We start from the raw sequence: 26,818 nt of genomic DNA on the forward strand, positions 1-26,818 counted from the left end.
TAACATGCATTCCTCTACAAATCTAAGAAGAAAAATAAAATTGGAACAAAATGCAGAAAATTCAGACAAAATAGTCCAAGCCTATGGGAAGAACTCATGAATAGGACATCAAAAAGATAGATATTTTTAGCATCAAGTGTTTTCTACTGTTATTTTAGTTTTTATTTACAATCCTAAATATTTTCCCATTCAGTTTTCTATGAACACATAGGAGGTGTACAAGACCAGGAATTAGATAGTTTTCTCATGTTACCAAAGCATCTTTTTTCTAAAATGGTACCAGCAATGTACACCAAGACTGTGTTTAAAAGACCCAATACTAATTTCCTTGGTTTTGATAAGCACTGTTGTTGTTGTTGTTGTTAGTTGCTACGTTGTGTCAGACTCTTTGCAACCACATGAGCTGTAGTCAGGCTCCTCTGTCCATGGAATTTCCCAGGCAGAGATGCTGGAGTGGGTTGCCATTTCCTTTTCCAGGGGATCTTCCTGACCCAGGGATCAAACCCTCATCTCTTGCTTGGCAGGTGGATTCCTTATCACTGAGCCACCTGGAAAATGATGATACTAATCTCTTTTTTTTTTGCAACATTTCTCTAAGTCTAACATTATTTCAAAATAAAAAGATATAAATAAGCTAAAATAAACTAAATGTCAACTATGGTCATCAATTTAATGTTTGCTAATATGTATTATGTGTTGTGTGAGTGAAGATAGAATAATCAAATCATTGATGAACTAGGAGTCAAATTCATACCACCAGACCACACTTTTCAGCTGATGATGACATAATCAAGATAAAATATACTTTGCCTCTGATGTGGAATTTTCTGAGAGTGGTCATTTCACATATTAAATTACAACACTATGTCGTAACAAGGGCCCTTGTGTCTCAGATAGTAAAGAATCTGCCTGCAATGCAGGAGACCCGGGTTCAATCCCTGGGTCGGGAAGATCCCCTGGAGAAGGGAATGGCAACCCACCCCAGTTCCAAGGACAGAGGAGCCTGGTAGGCTACAGTCCACGGGGTTGCAAAGAATCGGACACGACTGAGCGACTAACATATCACATACAGTAACAAAACCCAAATTAGAAGGAAGCTTAAATTAAAAACAGAAGGATTCAAAGATTGCTTATGATGGAAAGTAGCAGAATAACTAAAGAGCTGGCAAAATTGAGCTCATTTTTGAAAATGCTATTAATGATCTACAGTAACTCCCTGCTCCCACAGTCCAACATTCTCTATTTGTTTATTCTGATGAATTTTTTACAGCATTTCTTACCACCCGAGGTTTTATTATATGTTTTTCATTTTTTTCATTGTCTGTCTTTCCAATAACAAATAACTTATGAGTTGACTTTATTCATCCAGAATCCACAGCACCAAGCACACAGCATGTGTTCAAGTAGTTTTTAAATATACAAAGAATGAGGGATTATTTACCCTGCTGTATTATAATATTGAACTGCTTAAGAAATAGGAAGAAAAATGTTTACTCTTTTAAAAATGTAGTTGTGTAGGTATCATTGCCATCTGTAGATGAATATCATTAGTTCAGGAAGCTTTGGAAATCTGCAACCAAGATTGATTCATACGTCTATAGTCTCATGAACTCGGAGCACCTAATCACAAAGGATCCCTTGAATATATTGTACGTACTTGAGTACCATGAGAGAGAAACTTCCCAGAAGTGTCTTATGTAGCTTTCAGAATTTCTCTAAAATAATTTGTTCTCACAATAGTTTTTGAAATAAGTCCCAGGTTCATGGTTATATTACTGCTTGCTAGATAAGATGCTTTGATATAGACAAGGAGAATCAGATAATTTTATTTCTTACAAAGTTGGCTCAAAAATACCACAAAATTCACACAGTAACATTTTTTTTTATAAGAGGACAGTTATTAAAACACATTTTAAAGAAAGAAGTTTTTACCAAAAAAGTTGTTATTTTCACACAAGTAATTTTTAGTTTTTTGTTTAATTTCATTTTCAGCCTTGGTCTCACTTTAGATAAGTATAATTGGGGTATAAATACAATTTTATAATCTACTGTATCATTTAACATAACATTAACATGTTCCATAAAATTGAATAATCATTATAAGTTTGTCAAGGTGCTGCTATCAGATGCTTAGCTTTTCTCTGTTAGATATTCGGCTCTTTTTATTTTTCCCTAATTATTTTCCTACGTAATACTTTTTATCTTCTGTAGTATTTCTCTGGTATACATTTCCACTTAGATAATTGAAAGGTTATGAAAAGTTGTATGATGTGGATAAGGGTTTTCCAACCAAAATTGTACAAATTCACAAAACTAGCAGCAAAGTGTGAGCAGGACAATAGGTCCACAAGTACCCTGAACATGGAACATTATATTCTTTAACATTGTTAATCCATTACACGGAAACAGCACCTCACTCTTTATCTAATAGCCTTTAAAGATAAATTTAAACTTTGCAAAAAATTTTGTATTTTTATTTTAAGGTACATCTGGGAGGGGCGGTGCCAGGAGGCATAATATATCACGTGAACAACAAACGACAGGATGTCAAATCAAAAGGGTTGAGAATAACCTATTGTAGAAAACCTGAGATTTGATAACACTGAAGTACCCATTACATAGTTATATTTTTAGCCACTCTTAGATTTCCCCGTTATCTCACTTTAAGTAGAGAAAATAAACATTCATACAGATTTTCATGTCGTTATTATGGATACTTTAATTACTTGACATAAAAATAATAAAAATAATCCTACCCTATTTACAGTTTCTGGAGTCTTATCACTTGGTTCCTCAGGAATTTTAACAATGTATTTAGAAGTGTCACCCAACTGGGAGTGGGTTGGCAGTCTTCTGACAGTGGGGACAAATGTGAAGATCAGAGGTTTGGCTTCAGAATCACCAGAAGAGACCTATGAGACATGTAATAAATTAGACTTTCAGTCTTATCAAAGGTTTATCTTGACTTTACTTTCTATATATTATGGTATTTTCCTGTTTATTTTAATAAACTGCCTATTGTCCTGTGATTACATTTATGATTGCCAAAGAGAACAGCTATTAAAGAATTCATAGTGTATCTGATCCTTTTTTTATGAAAATATTTATCAGTGAATGAAATAAAGCCCCAGGAAGATCTTATTGTAGGACATGGCAACAGAAGAGTAGGTTGACAAGCTGAGCTGCTGGAATGCTACACGTTAACATGGATAAACGTGTAGCATTCCAGCAGCTCAAGCCCTGACGTTAAAAGATGCTTACTCCTTGGAAGGAAAGTTATGACCAACCTGCTGCTGCTGCTGCTGCTGCTGCTGCTAAGTCACTTCAGTCGTGTCCGACTCTGTGCGGCCCCATAGACAGTAGCCCACCAGACTCCCCCATCCCTGGGATTCTCCAGGCAAGAACACTGGAGTGGGTTGCCATTTCCTTCTCCATATGACCAACCTAGACAGCATACTAAAAAGCAGAGACATTACTTTGTCAACAAAGGTCCGTCTAGTCAAGCCTATGGTTTTTCCAGTGGTCATGTATGGATGTGAGAGTTGGACTGTGAAGAAAGCTGAGCACTGAAGAATTGATGCTTTTCAACTGTGGTGTTGGAGAAGACTCTTGAGAGTCCCTTGGACTGCAAAGAGATCCATCCAGTCCATCCTAAAGGAGACCAGTTCTGGGTGTTCATTGGAAGGACTGATGTTGAAGCTGAAACTCCAATACTTTGGCCACCTGATGCGAAGAGCTGACTCATCTGAAAAGACCCTGATTCTGGGAAAGATTGAGGGCAGGAGGAGAAGGGGACAACAGAGGATGAGAGAGTTGGATAGCATCACCAACTCAATGGACATGGGTTTGAGTGGACTCTGGGAGCTGGTGATGGACAGGGAGACCTGGCGTGCTGGGTTCACGGGGTCGCAAAGAGTCAGACACAACTGAGCGACTGAACTGAACTGAACGTGGATAAAAGTCAATTTCAACACAGACTAGATGCTGTGCTTGTGATGACCCCACAGAGGTCAAGAACTTTCATCCATTTAACCCTGGGTTAGCAGGTTCAAATTGACTCATAATCACCAACTACATGTGAAACCTCAGACATGCATCATTAATGAGTAGGCTAAAATGTGAATGGAAAGTTGAAAATGTACCTTCCTGGCTATCAATATACCAATGCCTCTTCTCAAGGATATACCTTCTCTCTCATTCATCCTTTATTCATTCAAAAATTATTTTGTTAAGTTTTTACCATGTGGCAGGCACTCAGGAGCCAGAAAGACAACAGCAAAAGGGAACAGTTAATAGATCTCTCACAAGTAGGAAAATGGTGTGCACAGAACAGGAAGTGAAGCTGCTCAGTCATGTCCGACTCTTTGCGACCCCTTGGACTGTAGCCTACAGGCTTCTCTGTCCATGGGATTCTCCAGGCAAGAATACTGGAGTGGGTTACCATTTCCTTCTCCAGGGGATCTTCCCGACCCAGGGATAGAACCCGGGTCTCCCACATTGGAGGCAGATGCTTTAACCTCTGAGCCACCAGGGAAGCAGGCGACGTAGGTTCAATTCCTGGTAGATCAATTAAGATCCTGCATGCCGCACAGTGAGGCCAAAATATAAATAAATAAAAGTAAACAACAGAAAGAATATAGCCTCCTCTGTGAACAGAGAAAATGAATGAAGACACAGAAAAGATGCCACTGTGGGGCACTGGGAGAAGCTGGAAAGTGACAGGAATCATCTTGCATTTAAACCATATTTGTGATGCAATTAGCCCCATCTGGTCAAGGTGACACTATCATGTCGCCACCTCCCTGCTCGTCATAGGAAATGCAATGGTCCCAGCCGGGCCTCCCATGCTCCTCTCCCTTCCAGCCTTGCCACCATGCCTTATCGCAACATGCCCTTTAACCCGGATCACATCAGCCCCTCAAGAAACCCAGCCATCCCTGTATCCCTGTGTGCCACGTACAGCCCTAGTCTTGTTCCTTTCTTGTACTTGTAACTGTGCACGACCCTCTGAGGCTTTCCCCGAATAGACCCCCACTCATGCCCTCCACCTGACTTTTGTCTGTAGAAAAACTTTAGTCAAAGAATAAATTTAATCAGAGAAACTAGAAAAAAGGAAAACAGTCAAGCAAGACAAAATAATAGCTTAGCCACTAAACAAAGTCAAAGACATTTACTTCTTCCTCAAGGACTATAGATAATATTCTGAGCCATGTTCTTTGAGCTGTTTTGCAGATACTGAAACCCTCACCAGGTGGTAGAAGTTAATTGTATACTGCCTACAAGCACATAGACCCCAGACCGGTTGGAACCGGAAGGTGAATGATGTGGACTCCAAATTATCTCACCACCAACCGATCAGAAGAACGTCCACGAGCTGACCACGCCCTGCTCCTTGAATACTGACTCCTCGTGACCCCCTCCAGGGAGGGATGCACAACCGTGCAGGCACTGGCCCGCTGTGGCCCCCTTGGCCTGACAGAGCATAAAAGCTATTCTTTCTCCTTCATCCAAAACCCTGTCTCTACATTTCCATTTGGCACCAGTGTTCAGAGGTAGAGTTTCAGAAACATACACTTATCCAGCTCTTGGAAACTTCTCATCCTTCACTGTCTGGAATTCAGGCAGTTGTCACACAGCCCTGCACATCCTGAACCTCTTCTTCGCTTGCTGTAGCTCGTAAACCACAGGCCCCACTGAAGGCCTCTGCTTCCCAGCAAGTTCTCAGTGACCATCTCCTCTCACACTAAGTCTAGAATAGGATAAGCGTCCTCCTTGTTCTCTTTACAGCTTCCAGACCATTCTTCTTCCCTCACCCCTGCTGCTGCTGCTAAGTCGCTTCAGTTGTGTCCGAGTCTTTGAGACCCCATAGATGGCAGCTCACCAGGCTCCCCCGTCCCTGGGATTCTCCAGGCAAGAACACTGGAGTGGGTTGCCATTTCCTTCTCCAATGCACGAAAGTGAAAAGTGAAAGTGAAGTCGTTCAGTCGTGTCCGATTTCTAGCGACCCCATGGACTGCAGCCTACGGCTCCTCCGTCCACAGGATTTTCCAGGCAAGAGTACTGGAGTGGGGTGCCATTGCCTTCTCCATCCCTCACCCCTACAAACCTCCAAGTCTGAAGCTCCTGATATGCACCAGATAACGCCCTTCACTACCTACCTCTCCTTGTTGCAGTCATCTGCCCACAACCAAGTCAACCCCTTCTTTCTTTGAAGATTTAGTTCTAGGGTTAATTCCATTCCTTCTAACGCTATATCCCACGGGTAATTTTTCTAGTAGCATATGTCACTGACCTCTACACTTCCTTGCCCTTCACATCCCTGGCAACAACCAACAGCCACAACAAGCCTTCCATAATTTTGGAGTGTTTTCCTTCTCTGACCAACACTTCTTTCCACATCATTCCTCTGGTTCTCTAACCAGCATTTCTGGGAACCCATCAAAATGGAAGTCTACTGATCCTTCCAGCAGTAAGTTTTCCCAGATTCCTTTTTTTAGCCAGTTTCAATGTCTGATACAACTACTCCTGTGGACACCCCTCCAAAGCCTTGCCTTCTCTCACGTCATCATCCCCTTTGGGTAAATCATGGTGCTCATTGACTCTAACCCCTACCAACTCTACTCTGGCATCACAGAGGTAAATGCGGCTGGGGAAAAAGTTACAGGACCGTGCTTGCTGGTTTCACTTAAGATGAGTGGCTCTGAGCCTCAAGTAGGTCCTTTCATACTACTCTATAATCTTACTATATTTTTTATTAGACTATGATTGCTTTACAATGTTATGTTAGTTTCTACTGTACAACGAAGTGAATCAGCTATGTGCAAATATATCTCCTCCCTCTCTGACCAACCTCACACTCAACCCCCGATCCCACTCCTCCAGGACATCACAGAGCACCCAGCCGAGCTTCCTGCCCTTTATAGCATGTTCCCACTAGCTATCTATGTTACACAGCATAGCATATATATGTGGGCTTCCCAGGCGGCTCGGCGGTAAAAAATCCACCCACCAATGCAGGAGATGCAGGAGACATGGGTTTGATCCCTGGGTCAGCAAGATCCCCTGGAGGAGGACATGGCAACCCACTCCAGTATTCTTGCCTGGAAAATCCTTGGACAGAGGAGCCTGGCGGGCCCCAGTCCATGGGGTCACAAAGAGTCAGACAAGGCTGAGCACACATGCATGCAGAGTGTATCTGACAATCCTAACCTCCCAATTCATCTCACCCAACTCTTCCCCCTCCATATGCGTATGTCCGTTCTCTACATCTGCGTCTCTATTCCTGCCCTGCTTTTCTCTATCTGGAAGAGAAAAACAAATATCAGATACCAACATGTATATGTGGAATCGTACTATACATTGATAGATCCAGAGCCCATTTACTCTCCCACGCACATAGAAAGCTCACATCTTCTCTGCTTTCTGCAAACACCTGCATCTGCTTCTCACTCTGAGCTAAAAACTTTGTTTCCCATTTCACTGAGATAACTGAAGCAAACAGAAGAGAACCTCCAAACCCCTCATCACAGCTTCTAGTCACCAACCTACATCTTTGTCCTTTTATCGGACCATCAGTCCTTCTATTCCACTGCTACTAAACCAAACCTCACGTGATTACATTGCCTTCTATAATACTTTCATTTACTTAAAATCTTATTAAATGCCTACCAGGTGCTAGGCTTTATTTTAGGGCTTGGTGATATGAACAAAATCTCTACCCATTCTAGTGGGAGGGAGACAGGAAGCAAAATAAATAAGATAAAGGTAGAATTTTCAATTGAGCTAAGTGCTATGAAGACTAGTATAATACTCCACAGGAGAAAAAATGATAGGTAAAACTTGGGTTGGCTATAATTTAAAGGAAAAACTTAGAATTTGCTGAAAAACTAGATGCAAGATGCAAGAGGCAGACAAGAGTCAAGACATACCAAGTTTTTGACCTGAGTAACTGAAAGATAGTCTTCATAGAAGTGAGGAAAATAAGAGGTGGCACTGGTTTGAGAATAAAGATCAAATTTGATATGACAAAAATACATCCAAGAGGAAATGTGGGGATAGGAGAAGCAAAGTTCAGAGCAGAGTCTGTGCTGGAGATAAAATTATTAGGGTTGTTAACCTATACATGGCTTTGAAAACCATGAGACCAAATGAGATCACCAGGGATACAGACACAAACAGGAAAAAAGAGGTCCAAGGCTGAAGCATCCAGGCTTTACCATTTAGTGGCCCAGTAGCTGAAGAAGAACTCGTAAAGGTGACATTGGATTTTAAGATAAAAATAAGCCTGGAACATCATTGACAGCAATAAGAAAGAGGCCGGACCATGAATAATAAAAGGATCGACAGGCTATTGTGAGAGTCCAGCCCAAATGTAAATCCAAGAATTTGTCATGAAAGCAATTTGCTTGGTTGTTGGATAATCTCTCCAGGGATGCTCAACTGCCTATCATAGGAACGGAGAGAGTGAACTGCAGGATTTATAGAACTGATGTTCAGAGTTGGTTCTGGCAGAAGAATGTTGTGCGTGTCAGGAAACTGAGGGCACCAATGAGAGAAAGCAAAGGGTCAGCCAGGGAGCTCAGTGCAGACAGGAAGAAGGGGGACCTCACTCTAAGAGACTAGCAGGCTCTATGGCTGAGAAATCAGATCTGAAAGCACGGTGGGTATTTGGGAGAACAGTGGGGGTCACAGTACAGGATGCAAGAGAGAGCTTGAGATCCGGTAGCATGTTAAGTCCAGCTGATTATCAGCTCTAGGCTTATAACCAGGTACAGTTAGGATTCGGGTTTCTAGAAACAATGCACATTCCTTAAGGAATAAAAAATACACAGACCAACCCTTCTGAGCCAACTATCATTTTTCAATATTATTTTCTGCCTTTCAAAATAATTGTCATTATTCCTCCATAACAGTCAGGTCACAATTCCCAGGTTGTAGCTTATCATCAGAAAATAATAAATCAATGGAGTTGAGCCTGAGTATTTGAGATGAAAAAACAGGAAGGACACCGAGCCTGTGAAGGTCAAGGAACTGGGAGACAAGAAGGCCAACAAGACTCCAGTTGTGACAACAAAAGCCACGCTGGGACTGCAGGGCTGGGCTGGAGAAGACAGTACAGCAACACTGCACGAGGCAAGGGTCAGGTGTCACCAGGATCAGCTGACACTTGGGACAGGAGATTGCTAATCAGATTTTGTGTGTGTGAACACACAATCAAATAAAGAGAACTAGATACCCTTGCAGGAGATTTCACCAAGTTATAGATGGTCTAACGAACTAACTCTGGACCACTTACGGTAGGATACAACTTTCTGGTAACCATTTTCCTGGGCTCCAAAATCACTGCAGACAGTGACAGCAGCCATGAAATTAAAAGACGCTTGCTCCTCGGAAGAAAAGCTATGACAAACCTAGACAGCATATTAAAAAGCAGAGACATCACATTACCCACAAAGGTCCAAATAGGCAAAGCTATGGTTTTTTCAGTAGTCATGTACGGATGTGAGAGTTGGACCCTAAAGAAGGCTGAGTGCCAAAGAATTGATGCTTTCAAACTGTGGTGCTAGAGAAGACTTCTGAGAGTCCCTTGGACTGCAAGGAGACCAAACCAGTCAATCCTAAAGGAAATCAATCCTGAATATTCACTGGAAGGACTGATGCTGAAGCTGAAACACCTGATGCAAAGAGCCAATTCACTGGAAAAGACCCTGATACTGGGAAAGACTGAGGGCAAGAGAAGGTGCGACAGGATGAGATGGTCGGATGGCATCACTGATTCAATGGACACAAGTTTGAGCAAACTTGGGGAGATAGTGAAGAACAGGGCAGCCTGGCATGCTGCAGTCCATAGGGTCACAAAGAGTTGGACACAACTTAGCGACTGAACAGCAAACCAGAAAACTAAGACACCTATGCCTTCTAGAAACATAAAAATTACATAAAAATAAAAATTAGGGCATATTCCTTAGGGCATAAAAATTACACAGCAAATCCTCTGAGCCAACTTTCGTTTTTCACTATTATTTTCTGCCTTTAAAAATAATTGTCATTATTCCACCATGGCAGTCAGGTCACAGTTCCCAGTTGGTAGCTTATCACCTGAAAAATAATAAAGCAATGCTTTCCTTTGTAGGAAGAGACATGAGATCCCTCATGAGATTCGGGGAGTCCAGTAGCCTGTATCAGTGATACACAATACAAGATCCTTTCCAGAGGGGTTTTTTTTCTAGGAAGGTTTCTTTACATGACTAATCTCATCAATATCATGATAGAGGGAGAGAGGTTTTAGCAAGGAAATCACTGAGGGTAGCTCAGATAATTTATCACAGAATTTCATTTGGGTAAGAAATAAAGACAGTCCTTTAAGAGTCAAAGAAGAGGTGAAACTGACTTTGTCCTTGGGTTCTGTAGGCCTGTCCTCATCTCCCCACAGAATGATTACAGGTCTACTTTAGGTTCTATCTAGATGAAATTTAAACACTAATCTATGAAAGACTTCAATTCACTTCCCTGTGGTTACAAACTATGTATCACTTTTATTAACAATAAGTGGTTTTACTTTCTAAAGCATGTACAATGACAAAAATTTACTTCCCCAAAAGGCTTGCTGCGTAAGTTCCCAAAATACAAATAGAACGTCACTATTGATGCGTCATAAACTATTGACTTTTTAAAGGCTAATAGCTACAATTTTAGTGAATAAAATGGAAATGTGATACAATAAACACGGATGCTCCAATGAATAAGGTGTGCTTTTAGAAGGATGTCCTCAAAGGAATTTCTAAAAGTAACCATATGTTGACAATGAAAGCAACTGAAGATAAGTAGAATTGTTTCCTTCTCCTTTATTGCTGTATTTTCCTACAAATAGCCACAGCCTACATAAAAGTTCTTCACCAGGTAAAAAGAACATTTTTCGAGAATTTTTAGTTGAACCAATACATAATATCATCAAGAATAACATTAAAAATGGAAAATCCAATCGTACTAAAGGCTTATTCATCTTCCTAGGTTACTGTCAGAAGATCACAGATAAATTCCTGTCCACACATGTAACCTCAGATCATCCTCAAAAAGGGGCAATGCTTTGGTATTTGCTTTTAAGCTGAGAGTACAGTGTTGGCATGTGGCTCTTTTCATCACATTTCCGTACCATCTTCTTATCCTACCACGGATGCACAGAGCTTTTGCACAGAATTTAGTTGGAAAGGATTTGAAATTACACTAGCTATGCTATACAACAGGCTGCTTGACGGCTGAATCCCTTATTCGGGAAAGAAAAAGAAAAATTTTGCTGTTTACTGCACACCGTGGCCAGGTTCCAAAAAGCCCAGAAGTGAATCGCTATGGTGAGATGAAAAATCATTTTCCACACAAAGCAGAAACAGATGCATGTTAATATCACTGCACTGGTTAAATGCCAATTAACACTTTCCTTTGTCAGCGTTGTTTAAAAACACATCTCAGTTCTTATCCTTGGGAAACTAGTTTAATAATAGAAATTAGAGCTGAAAGGATGAAAAGCTTTCCCTAAATATGGTTTCAAGCACTTGAAACTCTGAGACTGTCACCTTCTCACCGGCCAGCCGACCAATAATTTAAGAAACTGCTTTCCCTCATGCCATGCGGGCTGAGTGTTTCTTTGCTCAGTTTCCAGGAGCAATGCCTTCCTTCCTTCTCTTTCTCGAAATGCTCTCTTCTTCTGATGTTGACACCCACACTCACAGATGGCCACTAGCCTCTTATTGAGAAGAGACAAGACAGGGTGTCAGCGCTTACACTCCGCCAAGGACCGTCCTCAGCATCTTCTTCGGTTGCCAGTAAGCAGCTTTGCTCTATCTGCTCATCCTTTCCATTAACTGCCTATAACATTTCATTTTGACATAGTCAAATTTATCTACACCCGGGCATCTCTCTCACAAACCCTCTCGCAGCAAACACCACAGTGCACAGCCTTTCAAAGTTCTCGAAAGCAGGAAGGAAAGCCTTCCTTTTACCTGGGGTGTGGTCTGCACGCTCCCTGCTAAGACGCACGAGTTCATTTGGAAGCAATTGTTCCCGCAGTCCCTCTGAAGCCCCTGGGTTTCTGGAAGCATTGATTCATCCCATAAGGGAGTGAGCAAACCAATGAGTGAGGTGGGAAGGGAGCCGCTCCCTGAAACAACACACACACTCACGGGGAGAAAAGAATTCTAAAAAGAGGTAATGTGGACTCCTCCCTGAACAGAAGAATTTTTGTCAGCTCCAAAGAGCAGATTCATGCTCAGACAGTTTTTAGATTTGGAACTTCAGGAGAGGTCAGATTGACTGCTGAAATGGAGCCAGTAGAAGTAAAAAAAAAAAAAAAAAATTGCCACCTATATGCATTTCCCTTTTCTTTTCATGCACATAGTCCAATTAAACATTCTGCAAAAAGAACAGAGGAGCCAGATTGTACAGCAACAAGAAGCTGATTGAAGGGCCCGCACAGCTGACAATCTCAGCAATCAGTTGGTCACACTCGCTGAGAACATTTAGAGGCACAAATACACGCAAACACTGGGTCTAAATAAAGAACGAGAAAACACACAGCGATTCCTTCTTAAAATCAGTAGCTTTAATTCTTGGTCCTTGGCATGTACGTAGTGAGCAATGCTACACCAGCATCAGCAGTGACTGAAGTCTTGCTATTAACCAAATTTGCTCTCAAATAGAGCTTGGAATCAAAAATCTGTCAAAACAACATTCCAAGGTTCCTGGAAGACAGTGAGTGTCCCAACTGCAGAAAACTTCCAAACTTTACACGTGGAATTGATTGGCATCTTCCGTTTTTGTACTTCTATTTTCTGAGTATTGATTTTTCTCCAAATCTGTAATATCTGTATTTGTGCTTTGGCGATGAAAGTTGTTCTGTTGCAAGAGCTGGTTATAGACCAAAAGCTCTGGGAAGGAATGAAGGAGTTATTTTAGGGACCTAGATTATACCACTTAACATTTTCCCTGCTTATCAGAAGCCCGAATTTGTGGAAACACTACAAGTAAAACAATTGTCGAAAGTGATGCTGGGGAAAACTAGCACGTTGGGGAAAACTACTCCAAATAACCTAGTACTTGTTTTTCAGGCAAGGCTTTATCAGGGCCCCTGCTGCAGTGGTGGGGAGGAGAGCAAATGACAAGTTCCCATGTCTGCTCTCTCCCTGAGGAGGGGCAAGCATTCCTCACACTGGGAGAGGGTACGGGTGTGTCCAGGGATTGGGCCAGGGGACTGGCTTAGGTGGCCTGCCCATCCCTCTGATGGTGTTGCCTTTTCATACTCTTGACGGGGTTTTGAAGGCAAAAATACTGAAGTGGTTTGCCATTCCCTTCTCCAGTGGACCACGTTTTGTCAGAACTCTCCACCATGACCCGTCTGTCTTGGGTGGCCCTACACAGCATGGCTCATAGTTTCATTGAGTTAGACAAGGCTGTGGTCCATGTGATCAGATTGGTTAGTTTTCTGTGATTGTGGTTTTCCATCTGTCAGCCCTCTGATGAATAAGGATAAGAGGCTTATGGAAGCTTCCTGATGGGAGAGACTGACTGTGGGGGAAACTGGGTCTTGTTCTGATGGGTGGAGCCATGCTCAGTAAATCTTTAATCCAATTTTCTGTTGATGGGCGGGGCTGTGTTCCCTCCCTGTTGTTTGACCCAAGGCTAAGCTATAGTGAAGGCAATGAAGATGATGGCGACCTCCCTCAAAAGGTCCAAGAAAGGTCTGTCTAGTCAAGGCTATGGTTTTTCCAGTAGTCATGTATGGATGTGAGAGTTGGACTATAAAGAAAGCTGAGCACTGAAGAATTGATGCTTTTGAACCATGGTGTTGGCGAAGACTCTTGAGAGTCCCTTGGACTGCAAGGAAATCCAACCAGTCCGTCCTACAGGAAATCAGTCCTGAATATTCATTGTAAGGACTAATGCTGAAGCTGAAATTCCAATACTTTGGCCACCTGATGTGAAGAGCTGACTCATTGGAAAAGACCCTGATGCCGGAAAAGATTGAAGGCGGGAGGAGAAGGGGCCGACAGAGGATAAGATGGTTGGATGGCATCACCAACGCGATGGACATGAGTTTAAGTAAACTCCGGGAGTTGGTGATGGACAGGGAGGCCTGGCATGCTGCAGTCCATGGGGTCACAAAGAGTCAGACCTGACTGAACAACTGAACTGAACTGAACTGATGGTGTTGCATGCAGGAGATATGTGCAGTATTCTACTTTTGCTCCTGACACCGAGGTTTTTTGCTCTCAGCTCTTCAGAAATGGTAGTTGGGTTTTTTGGTCTCTTTGTATCTTTCGTCCAACATTTGTCCAAATTGCACATACACACATTATGTTTAATACCATACAGTTTAATGATCTAAATTTTTAAAGTGAATACTGTAAGACATCAGAAAATAAATTGTGCCTTTTTCTATGCAAGGTGTATTTATGGATACTCAAGAGACTATACCGCCCTCTTGCCCTCAAAGAGCTTACAGTCCAATTGAGAATATAAAACAGGTGTACGAATAGAGATGCAAAGTAAAAAAGAAAAGAAAAATCCCCATACTGCAGTTCTCAAAGTTGATACATAAATCACTTGAAATCATGTTAAAATGCAGTTTCTTAAATATTGTGACAAACCACAATGGAAAAGAATCTGAAAAAGAATGTAAATATGCATATAACTGAATCACTTTGTTGTACAGCAGAAATTGTACATTGTAAATCAGCTATATTTCATAAAATATTTTTAATGCAGTTTTTGACTGAGGAGATCTGTGGCCCCAGATTTGACATTTCCCACGAGCTCCCAGTGGTGCCTACCTACTGGTCTGTGACACTATGAGTAGCAAAGACTTAGAGGAACTTTTGGAGGGTGGTGAGATCACAGTCATCTGGGGTGAGTAGTTCAAGGATAAAGAAACATTCAGGCTGGACTTAGAAGAATTGGAGCCTTCCTGGTGGCTCAGATGGTAAACTGAGAGAGACCCAGGTTTGATCCCTGGGTCAAGAAGATCTCCTGGAGGAGGGCATTGGAACCCACTCCAGTATTCTTGCCTGGAGAATTCCAAGAGGAGCCTGGAGGGCTACAGTCCATGGGATTGCAAAGAGTCAGATGTGACTGAGTGACTAACACTTTCACTTTCACTTAGCAGAGCAGGGGAGTGAGACCTCTGAAGATGAGGCAGAATAGCCCTTACTTCAGGCAGAGAGAAAAGCTTGAGCAAAGGCCCCTATCAGACCAGCAGTAAGCAGCAGTGAAAGTTGCTCAGTCGTGTCCGACTCTCTGCGACCCCACAGACTATACAGTCCCTGGAATTCTCCAGGCCAGAATACTGGACGGGTAGCTGTTCCCTTCTCCAGGGGATCTTCCCAACCCAGGGATCAAACCCAGGTCTCCCACATTGCAGGCAGATTCTTTACCAGCTGAGCCACCAGGGAAGCAAAAGAATACTGGAGTGGGTAGCCTATCCCTTCTCCAGGGGATCTTCCCGACCCGGGAGTCAGACCCAGGAATAGAACCAGGGTCTCCTTCATTGCAGGTGGATTCTTTACCAACTGAGCTTTGAGAGAAAGCCTCAGGGTGGGCTGCAAGGCATGGGGCCGAAGAGTCAGACAACCCACTGGCTGGAGGACCTTGGGTGGGGTAGTTACAGGACCTCTCAAAGGCTCATTCCTCTACCAGTGAAACGTGGATCAGAATAGTGCTTATTTCACAGGGTTCACAGAACAGTACTTATTAAATTCAGCATGTAAAGCTTTGTGCCAGGCAAATAATGTGTGTTACTGCTGTGAGTACTATTGTTACTCAGTAGAACCCAGGTCTCCTGCACTGCAGCAGATTCTTTACCCTTTGAGCCACCAGGGAAGCCTGGTAAGTAGCATACATCAGAATAAAGGCAAATAAGGCTACAAACATAGGTTCAGTGTGGATCATCAGAGACCTTTTTTTAATATACCATTTTAACCTTTACAAAGTGTACAGTTTAGTGAGCACATTAAGGACACTTACATTGCTGTGCAACCATCATTATTAATCATCCACAGAACTTTTTTCATTTTGTCAAATTGACGTTCTGCTCTGATTGAGCAATAATTCCCCATTCCCCACACCCCCCATCCCCAAGTAACCACTGTTTTACTTTCTACGTCCAGATTCATCTCTCCTCTTCCTTGTAGATCATCAGAGATCTTGAATTAAGGTGTTTTGATGTTATTCAGTAGGGAATAGGAGCAAAGATTTGTATATATGAAAATGTATATATTGGGTTGACCAAAAGGTTCATTCAGGTTTTTCCATACCATCTTATGGAACAAACCTTTTGGCCAACCCTGTATATGTATATGATTTTCCTTGAGTCATTTTACAACATGAGAAACAATGACATTAATCCATTATTTTGCTATATATGCACATATTTATATAATATATATATCATCGTATACGTATATACCACATATACATAAAATTCTTAATTCCTAATCCCTACTGAATAGGGTAGCCTCAGCAAATCCTAGAGACCACACTCATCTCCACATTCTGTCCTTTGTCAATGGTTCATAAGTTTATTCCACATGAATTCAAACAATCAGGAAGCTCTTTTCCAAAGTCTCATTCTGTCCTTCCCCCTCTGATCTTTCTTTTTTTCTCATTCCCTCTCCCAAGCAGAAAGCAATATTTAGACATATTGGTATGATCATATTTGGGAGAGGAAATATGTTATCCCCTATCCTTTGCCCTATTTGAATTTTTCCTTGAGTCATTTTACAACATGAGAACCAATAAAATTAATCCACTATTTTGCTATTTTCTCTGTGTCTCTTTAATCATTTTCTTTCCCTTGTTTTATTAATAATTGTTGTATTATAGAGTATTTCTTATATTGATGGAAAACATAATTTTTTACTTAAAAAAAGCATAATAGCCATGCATTATAGTAGCATGCTTCAGTCATCTGGCTAGTAACTACATACAGCCTCCCAGAGCACATGTATCTAGAAAAATTTCTATAGAAACCATCCTCAATGGAATAGAAAGTGATGACACCTCATCAAAAAATAGGCCTCAGTCGTGGATAATGAAGAGCAAGTGAATTACTGACACAGGATCAAGGCTGGGAGGAGGGGAGAGCCTAGCCTCCAATTACAACTACTGTTTTCTAGAAATAAGAAGGTCACCCAGGGTCTGCCTAAGACCATGAAGCATTTCACAAACATAGAGTTTTAATGATGTCTGTCTTACTAAAGAACACAAACTGTTCTGTTGAATAATCGATTCCCAAAAGAAAGTGAAGTTTGTTGAAGTTTGCAAGCGGCAAATACAATCCAAAATTCTCTTTAAAATCTGGCCTTACTGATGGCTGAAGTAGGGCATCCTTCCCACTTCTTAACTATACAGATATTACTGCAGTACCTTCCAGCCAAGAGACTCTTAAGGTATTGCTGTTAAAACAAACCGTATAGAACAAATAGTCTCTCTTCCTGACATGGGAAACAAATTTGAGGAAAACAATAGACGTATCCAGAAAAGTTTGCTAAGAAACATGTAAGTGATCAAACAAATCCAGCTTCTATTTACTTCTTCATAGCAGGTGCTACTATTAAAATTAATATATAGCCGGACTTCCCTGGAAGTCCAGTGGGTAAGACTTTGCCTTCCAGTGCAGGGGGTACAGCTTTGATCCCTGGTCGGAGAGCTAAAATCCCACATACCTCACAGCCAAAGAACCAAAACGTAAGATAGAAGCAATATTGTAACAAACTCAATAAAGACTTTTAAAAATTGATATGGTTATATGTATCGGGAAGTCTTTAGTATCTGGTTCCCTGATTGGAATGAAAGCACTAGAACACTGGGAAATTTCTATTTTTTTCCCTGCTGTATCCCCAGCATCTAATACAGGAACTATCATGTAGTGGGGGCTCAATAAATGTCCATTACATAAATGAGTGACCATGTGCATTCATGAGCGTTGTATGGAGGTCTCAGAGAGGGCAAGAGAGATTTCCGTGTTCAAGGAGTATACAGTTGTTAGGGAACCATTGACCGAAACCACCTGCCTTGGCCAAGCACAATGAAAACCATTTCCCTGAGTTGCTTCACATCAGGAGGTATCCTGATAAGGAACACGCTGTGGCTACAGAACACTAACGAGGGTAATTTGGGAGGGGCACAAAGGAGGGAGGAGGCACAAGCCCATAATATGTCCTACCAACCTCTCAGAATCCTTTGCACTGATTTCCATCTTGGCTGAGAGACACACCATCAGGAAGGACCCTAAGTCAGACCAAATATGGGCCAAGCAAGATGACTGGCCAGAGACAACCTGGAAACTAACCCCACTGCCATAAACCTGGAGCCGCGAGCCACGTGGCAGAGCAGTTCTCCTGGGTTCCCTGACCCTGCTTCTCTCCACCTGGGCAGCCCTTCCCAATAGTGTCTCTTGCTTTGTCAGCGCGTGTGTTTCCTGGGACAGTTCATTTTTGTGTTTAGACAAGAGCCCACTTTCATGCCCTGGAAGGGTGCCCCCTTCCTGCAACACAATAAGAGTGATTTAATCACTGTATAATTTTGCTTCTTTGAAGACAGATCAGATATAAAAACAGCAACACCCAATGCCAAAGCTGTGAATGTTTTAAGGATGGATGCAAGGAATCAGCATCCAAAGGGTGTGTGAGGGGCCGGGGTTCTTGGAGGAAATGGAGAAGCTTCTCTGGTCTAGATCACTCCTCCCAGTCTTGGCTGCCGTGGTCTGTCACCCTGGCCACCCCACATGCTCCACCCACTCATCACAGAACAGATTGTATCCTACATATACTATGTATAAATACACCACTTAACAAGTTTTATGTGATGCTATTCTTGGTGCTTTTAATATAGATCATCTCTTGAATTTCTCACAACAAGCCAGCAAGAGAATTATGATGTCCATTAGATGAGTAAGAAAAATAAGACTCGGGGAGATTGAATTACTTGCTTAACCAGCATAAGATGCAATCAGATTTTAAACCTGGTGTGCCTGGCTAGAACCCAGGTTCACATGGACTCTTATTTGCTAACTGCCTCTGCCAGCCTTAGCTTAGAAATACTTGTTTACAGAAAAGTGATAAGAAAGGTTCAGGAATCAGTAGCCAGCAAAGATTTTGTTTTTAACAACATTAAAGAGAACTGGGCTCAGATGAACATTTTCCCCAAGCCTCCAGTATTCGTTCCCAAAATGTGGCCGGCTACACACTGACTTTTCTACCTTTCATCACTGTTATTCTCTTATTGTTTCCATGTAGTTCTATATAAAAGGAATGCATCATTATTTTGCAACATACATAACTTTAAATTGGAAATGAGATAACAGCAAAAAGTCAAATTGTATTGGTACAAATGCTAAAGCTATCTAAATCTCAATATGGATAGTGCAGCACAGACTCAGAAAAATATTGTTGAATGATTAAATCTGTTTATGACAAGTATTTCCTTATATTTATAAACAATATTTATCTTCAAAAATATCTAGAGTAATGTGTGATCTCTGATGTTTTATACCTTCAATATATTAATTCTTCTAATAATATTTATTTTTGATAATATCTAAAGTAATGTGGGAGCCCTGGCTTATGGTCTACACCATCAATGTATTAATTCTGCTAATGGAAAAAATGAAACGTGGAATCAGATTCCAATAATAAATCTACTAATTATTAGCCGATGAAAGCATGTAGTTACTTTAAATCCAAGAACTTGTGTTTCTCCATCTATACAATGGGCATAATAAAGGCATCCAAATCTCAGAGGGTGAATATGAAAATTAAAGACATATTTCATACGTCTCATGACATATAAGACCCCAATGTTTGGCCCCACACAAAGCAGGCGCACCATAAATGTTAATTTCTCTCTTTCTTTCTAGGACAGATGAAATGTATAAGATTTAACAAAAATCTCTAGTGGATACAGTCTCAGAATATGCCTGTGTTTTCTTGCAGTGTCCTCTGTTTTCCCCTTAATGTGTTCACTCCAAAACAAAACAGGAAGGCATATTTTAATCATCTTCATCCTTGTCACTGTCATCCTAAATATCTTTTACAGACCCTCTGACTTGCCCACAATTCTTGAAGACTGGATTCACCACGAGTTCCAGAACACTCCAGCAGCATGTTAATAGACCCAACATTCAAGGCTCCTTCTCCTACAGAATCAATCACAACTTGGACAGAAGGTTTGTCCTGAAAGTCCATATGCAGAGTAATTGGCTGAAAAGATGCCGGTGAATCAAAGCACTTTGGGATGATCTTTCCTTTTGATTTTAGGTTTGACACCATAATTTCCACAGAGGCAAAAACCAGCCGATGGCTACAGTAGCCAGTATATTCCCCCAGGATGGGACGTGTCCTGGGCCAACACTGCCAAGTAGTCTTCCATGAAGACAGTCATTAATGATGGCTTTTTGAATCACGACTGCATCCCTGGTACTTAACCTTGAGGAGACACTAAATGTTTGTTTGTTGGGTGAATTCATTAATAGTGCATGCCTACCCTACAGAAAAGAAAAGGTCAGAGACAAAGGTGTTAGGGGTCAAGAGTAAAGAAATAGAAAATCAAAAGCAAAGCTTTTCTCCCCACGACTGACCTCATTAGAGGTAAGACAGGAGCTACTGTAATTTAGCCTTCCACTGTCACTTGTCTGACTACATCACATTATATAGTAGAATGTTTCCTAGGTCAGAAATGGCTAGCATTTCAAATGCGGGATGTTAAGAGGCAACACAGGAGATAATACAAGGAAAACATGTTTCTTAAGTGTCTTCTCTGTGTGCAATGAAGTACTACACAGCAGGCAAGAAGGAAAAATCTCAAGTTAATAAAATAGATCATTTTAAAGTAATTTATACATCATGAAAAGGAAACTGAAATAGCAACTATTTACCCCCCCAAAAAAAAAAAAAACACTTTACCTACTTTTCAAATTTGTCCAAAAATTAGAATAAAGAGACTATTAAAAATTTGCAATGGCTTCCTTATTTCCATAAGGAAACTAGGTTACCTAAATGCACAGGGATTTGGGATACTTAAATGAAATGAATCATGAGACATTTCCACCATATGATAAACTCTCAGAAATGATCAGTTGTTGTTGTTCCTGTAGGCGTGCCCAAAGTAACTAGCAATCTAACATTAAATATACATTTAAAACGAAGAAATGTCAGTTCTGTAATCATTTTAAGATTTCAAAAAATATACTATTACTGAATATATAATCCTAAGTGCTTTTCTTTAAAATCAGTATTTTGAGTTCTTTTTTTTTTTTCCTCTGATCAACCTTTACTATTTTTTCTTGCCTTTAGATTTTTACATCTGTACAGACAGTGAAACTCTCCTCCCACTAATGATTTTGCTCACTGATAAGTCTGCATGGAAAGGCAAATCTATTCCCTTCAAATCTGCCTATTCTTATAACCAGCAGATTCTAACCAGAAACACTTTTCAAGAGTTTTTCTGGTTTTAAATACCACCATACTATTTTATTCTAAAATCAAACTATAGGGTTCCTGGTAGAAATATTTTAAGAATCACTTCTCAGTATTTTGAAAACACATATTGACGTGAATAAATCCAGTTACCTGAAAAGGTTAAGGATGCTGTAAGGCTGTCTTCTGTAAGTCTTAGATCCCAACAGGCTGCACGTGTGCATGGTGGGCAGTAACATGTATATATAGAGAGAGATTTTTTTCAGATCAACATGTGACTGTGTAGGCGATAAGTGAGCCTTCAAACTATGCAAAAATAAGTTCTAGAGGTTCTAATGACATTCAGCTGAACAGTCTGTAGGCATAAAGGAATCTGAGATACACAAAAAAATCATTATTCCAGTGCATAGTTATTAAAATGTTTTGCTGCAAAAAGAGAATGCCCTCTTTCTTTCTGGAGACATTTACTAAGGACCATAAGGTATCATTTCAAGGCTCGCAACAAGCTCACCATAAAAAATGCAATATATGTTTTCTTAATATTTTCAAATTTCACTTTAATTTTTTAAACTATTTTTCCTTTAAAAACTGACATAGGAGAAAATCAAACAAAATGGATTCCTCTTCAAAACAGATGTTTAGGGAAAGAAGAATGAATAATCACTAAGTACCCTTAACAATTCCTATGAAAATGTATGTGGGATTTTATCTCAGAAAATAGAACCTCTGTGGACTCTTGCCAACTCATTACTTTTTAAAGAAACTGTTGGCTTTCCAGACTCTTAACCATGAGCTCAGCAGCCAGACTGCAGGGCTTGGGTCAGAACTCTGCCACTAAATAACTGTGTGTGTGGCTTTACATAGATGACTCAATTATCTCATCTGCAAAATGGGAATACTCAGAGTAGCTACCCCATGGGATGCACACAAACCCTTAGAACAGCATTCAGCATGGCCTAGGCAATCCATAAATAGTCACAGTTACAATCAACCATTGCTAACAATAGAACAACCATATAGAATTTAAACCCTGGTGGCTAAGATGGTAAAGAATCTGCCTGCAATGTGGGAGATCTGGGTTCCATCCCTGGGTGGGGAAGATCCCCTGGAGGAGGGAATGGCAACCCACTCCAATATTCTTGCCTGGAGAATCCCATGGATAGTGGAGCCTGGCAGGCTACAGTCCATGGGGAGGCAAAGAGTCAGACACGACTGAGCGACTAAGCATAGCACATAGATTTTAAATAATTAATCTATTTTTTCCCAACCTTCCTCCACCCATTCGCACATCCTATTTCCAACACTTCTAAAGAATGAGTAGCCTCTTACTGCTCAGATCATTGACTTTTTCTGAACGTCTGAGTTATAGACATTGTTGGCTCTTTTCACAGTCAGAGAAGTCTTCCTCTGGGTCTCTCGGAGCCCTCCCCACCTGGTTCTTCCCCAGTCTCTCCTCTGCTTCTCCTCGCCCAGAAGAAAGAGCCCAGAGACTCAAGCTTCCTCTTGCCTCTGCCTGATTGCCTCCATCCAGAGGGTTGCCCTCAGCTCTCACGGTTTCAACCCCCACTGGCACCGCCATCGCAGCCCTCTCTCCCTGGCCCCAGCTCTCCTCTCTGATGTTTGATCTGAGCGTCAGAGAGCAAGTGGTCGGGCTGGGGGGTTTGACCAGTGGGGGTTTAAAGCCCGGCTCTGCCATTTGCGAGCTGTATGACTTTGACCAGTTTCTTCCTTCCTCAAAATCCCCATTTCCTCATCTATAATAGGTTGTGTAGAACATCTACCCCATAGGCTCCATTCAAAAATATGACAGATGTAAAGCATTTGACATAGTTCCTGGTCCACAGAAAGGGCTCAATATTCAGGGAGTAGGGGTGGAGGAACTGGGGAGATGTCATTAAAAGTTACAAACAAAACTAGAAGACGAATAAGTTATGCAGACCCTACAAACTTGAAACTAGAAGATGAATAAGTTATGGAAACCTAATGCACAGCACTGTGATTAAAAACAATACTATATGTTTCAAAATTGCTATGATACTAGGTCATAAATATTCTAAGAATAATTTTGTGACCTTAAAAAACAAAACATGTTAGATAAGTATTAATATTAACATTCAATAGAATATGTCCAAAATCTTCTGTCATTCTCCATCATATGTCAAATAATTATTCATAATTTCTAAAATGTTTTACTGCCACCATTATTTTCAAGACACTACATTTTAGGGGTTTTATTATTTTCTCTGATTTGTTTCCATCATCTGAAGGAAAACATGGTAATATATTCTTCAACTGTGATAAAAAGAATTTTTTTCACCTGTGTATGTTGCTGCCTCATTTAAATGTTAAATTCTGCAGCCTCCCTTACTTATAGGTGTGGCCATGTGATTAATCTATGATCAGTGAGATATAATTAAAAGTAAGGCTCCTTAAAATTGTGTGACATGCCCTCTTTGTCTCATTTTTCACCCTTCTGTCTGGGATGTGGATGTGATGGATAGATCTTTAGCAGCCATAAGAGACCCTGATAAGACCCACATGAGACCCATATGAGACCTTTTAAGCTTTACTCCGAACACGATAGAATGATTCATGAATTGGCAGGAGGAGCCCCCAGTCAAGGTTTGGGCCGACAACCTCTGAACATTTTTTTAAATAATCTGAGAGAGAAATAAATGTTTATTCTCAGGTGTCTCTCTTGTCTACAGTGAGGTCTGATCGTAAGTGAATTAAGAACATCTCGATTTCTGGTTCTCTCTGACACGCACCCGCTCTCTTCTAGCCAGGCCACGTTCCTTGAACTCTCGCAGTCACTTTAGTTCCCTTTGCCTGTCAACTTCTAACCCCCCGGAGGTCTCGGTTCTACTCAACAAAGCAGTCCAGAGCCAGCAGGAGCCTATAATTGATTTTTTATCCCTCTTATCTAAATGTTGTAGCATTTCTCTTCTGTTCCACATTATCAATTATTCCCATAGGATAACCTTGCCTCTTGGATTATTTGTAAGGTCATAAATAACCAGGGGTTGCAGCTTGGGTTCTTCAGGAACAGATCCTGAGATAAAGTTCAGGGTGTCAATTATTTATGAGGGATCAACACCCACAAGAGTGATGAGGCAGAAGCAGGACTGGGCAGAAGGAGACGCTGAACTGTATGTGAACCTGATGGAGCCTGGCTGACTGTGTAGGGAGCTTGGGAGTGAGTGTCATCACGAGAGCATCCCGTAACCAGCCAGACGGGCCAGGCCTCCGCCCCGTGCCCTTAGCAAGACGTCACTGCAGGAGGGGAAGACCCTGAGCGGGGTGACAGGTCTACCCCGACACTCCACGCACTTGGCAGCAAGACCTCCCCCAAGAGGGAGCCGGGTGTTCACCTCTGTGCCTTGTGTCTGAATTCCATGCTTCTCTTCCCAAAACACCAATCTTAATATTAAACCAACAAGTGTTTGATAAATCTTTACAGAAAACTGCCTTAAAACTTACTCTGTGTCTAACTAACCTAAGAAACATAATCAGTATGAACTTCCTGAGATGAAGCCCCTCACCCCCTAAAAAAAGGGTATTTAAATGTTCCTTTATAAGAAAAGGTCTTATAAAACTTTTTCCTTCTGCTTCCTGGAATCAACACTGACTTCGGCCAAAGCTTGTGTTGCAGAACATGCATTTTTCACTTAATTCCTCTGAAACCTCCCACCACGCTGGATGCCGCCAGGGTCCTCCTAACACACACCCCGTCTGAAGGAGGAGCACGTGGGTCCAGCTGCCCCTCCGCCGCTCCTACGAGCGACCCCATGCTCCTGGGGACCATCTTCTCAGGACCACAGCCCACCGTGCACCTGGAGATCATGAAAGCAAGCTCACGATGAAAACACTCCCTCTGTTTACTACGTCTGCTCTTCTCTGGTATTTTCCAACCCCCCTCACTCTAAGCTCATTCAGGCAGGAAATCTCAGCAGGGTCTCCCCAGTGGCTATAGGTCCCTCAGCTCATCAGGAAAAAGGTACCTTTCCTGTTTACTCTGCCCCACTTTTCTACCCCAAATACTCCACCCAGACCCACCGCACTCCGGTTACAGAGGGGGCTGGCAGAGGATTGCGGAGAGGGAGGGACTGTGGAGCGGGAGTTATAGAGCCCACAGCTGAGTGAGGTTCTGACTGTGCTCAGGCTGAGGGGGCAGCCGCAGGGGGGAAAGTCACCAGGGCTAAATGATAATAATAATACCAGAAATAATAATAATAAATGAAAAGCCCACACAAGAATCCGCTAAGACCTCTCACTTGGTCCTGGCCGCTTGTGAGCAGAGGAGGGAGAGCCTGTGTTCCCGGGATGCATCTGGGCTGTTACTGACAGTACCACTTCAGCCTAGAGATGAGCAAGATGGAACAAACCCCAGGTGAGCTCGCTTGGCCAGGCTGCCAGCTGCAATCCCTCTACTTCTCCTCCATCCGCCGCTTCCCAGATTGTAACTTTATGGTAATTTTTCCAGTTGGAGCATCACTCATCTGTTCTCTGCTACAAGGATAGCTTCTTCAAGAGCCCGTGGTCTTCGCAGGTCGGCGATGGAGGGTGGCGGTGATGCCGCCCGACACGCCATCCACGGCCAAGCCACCTCAATGGAGTTCCCGTTTATTAAGGCACCACTTGGGGTCTTTGAAATGTTTGTGATTGGATGCTGTTTTCTTCATCTCCCCAAGCGAGCGGGCCTTGTCAGAAAGTCAAACTGCAAAAGGGACAAAGTGCTCTGATCATGGAACGGTGGCTTTGTTGCCAGGGAAACAGCTTGCAAGGGAGAAACAGATCCTATTTGTGAATGTATAACCAGGAGAAGAAGCAGATGCTAAGTTTCTGAGTGGGTCTAATTTACTTCGAGATGTACTGGATGGAAAGAGTGGGTTCCATTTTTTAGGCCATAGATTAGCAAAATTATGCACTTTGGAGGAAATCTTCTTACTCTAGCCTAGAAATGATGGATAAAAACAAATTACTTATTCTCCTTTTCTTAGCTTTGCAAACCAAAAAAATAAAAAGTCTAGAAAAGCAAACAAAATTTTCCCAGGAATTCCCATGGGATCCGAGAAAATGACCCCTGGATGTACCACAAAACCCAGCACAGGAGAAGGCCTCTTACATACTTAAGCATGATTGTAGAGGGGGGAAAAATTATGAACACTTCCCACATATTTTCTAAGCTGTTGTCCAGAATGGAAAAAAAAAAAGGTGAAGAGGTTAGTGGGCACTTTGCAGAAATGAACAAGGAACAGTTTGGGGCCCCCCTCAGAATACCTCCCCTCCCTGCTGATGAAGCCTGAAATCTAGAGCTTCGTTCTTTGACCTTGTTGCAAGTTTCAGATCCTTTCCTG

At 41.7% G+C, this 26,818-nt stretch overlaps 1 protein-coding gene across 25 annotated transcripts in view; it reads right to left on the reverse strand.

Moving 5' to 3' along the window:
• Nucleotides 1–26,818, reverse strand: part of MLIP (muscular LMNA interacting protein) — a 294,647-nt gene that overhangs the window by 147,693 nt on the left and 120,136 nt on the right. For 5 of the 25 annotated variants that reach the window (XM_024983829.2, XM_059880515.1, XM_059880521.1 and 2 more), the window contains one exon: nucleotides 2,757–2,912. The exons of 4 other annotated variants lie outside the window; for them this stretch is intronic. In XM_024983829.2, the coding sequence (XP_024839597.1) occupies nucleotides 2,757–2,912 (156 nt within the window). Of the gene's footprint in view, nucleotides 1–2,756; nucleotides 2,913–11,996; nucleotides 12,178–21,614; nucleotides 26,416–26,818 lie in introns of those variants that run through there. 16 more of the 25 variants (XM_059880518.1, XM_059880522.1, XM_059880520.1 and 13 more) reach the window with 12 other exon arrangements.

This window comes from Bos taurus, chromosome 23, assembly GCF_002263795.3.
Source record: "Bos taurus isolate L1 Dominette 01449 registration number 42190680 breed Hereford chromosome 23, ARS-UCD2.0, whole genome shotgun sequence".
Classification (NCBI taxonomy): domain Eukaryota; kingdom Metazoa; phylum Chordata; class Mammalia; order Artiodactyla; family Bovidae; genus Bos; species Bos taurus.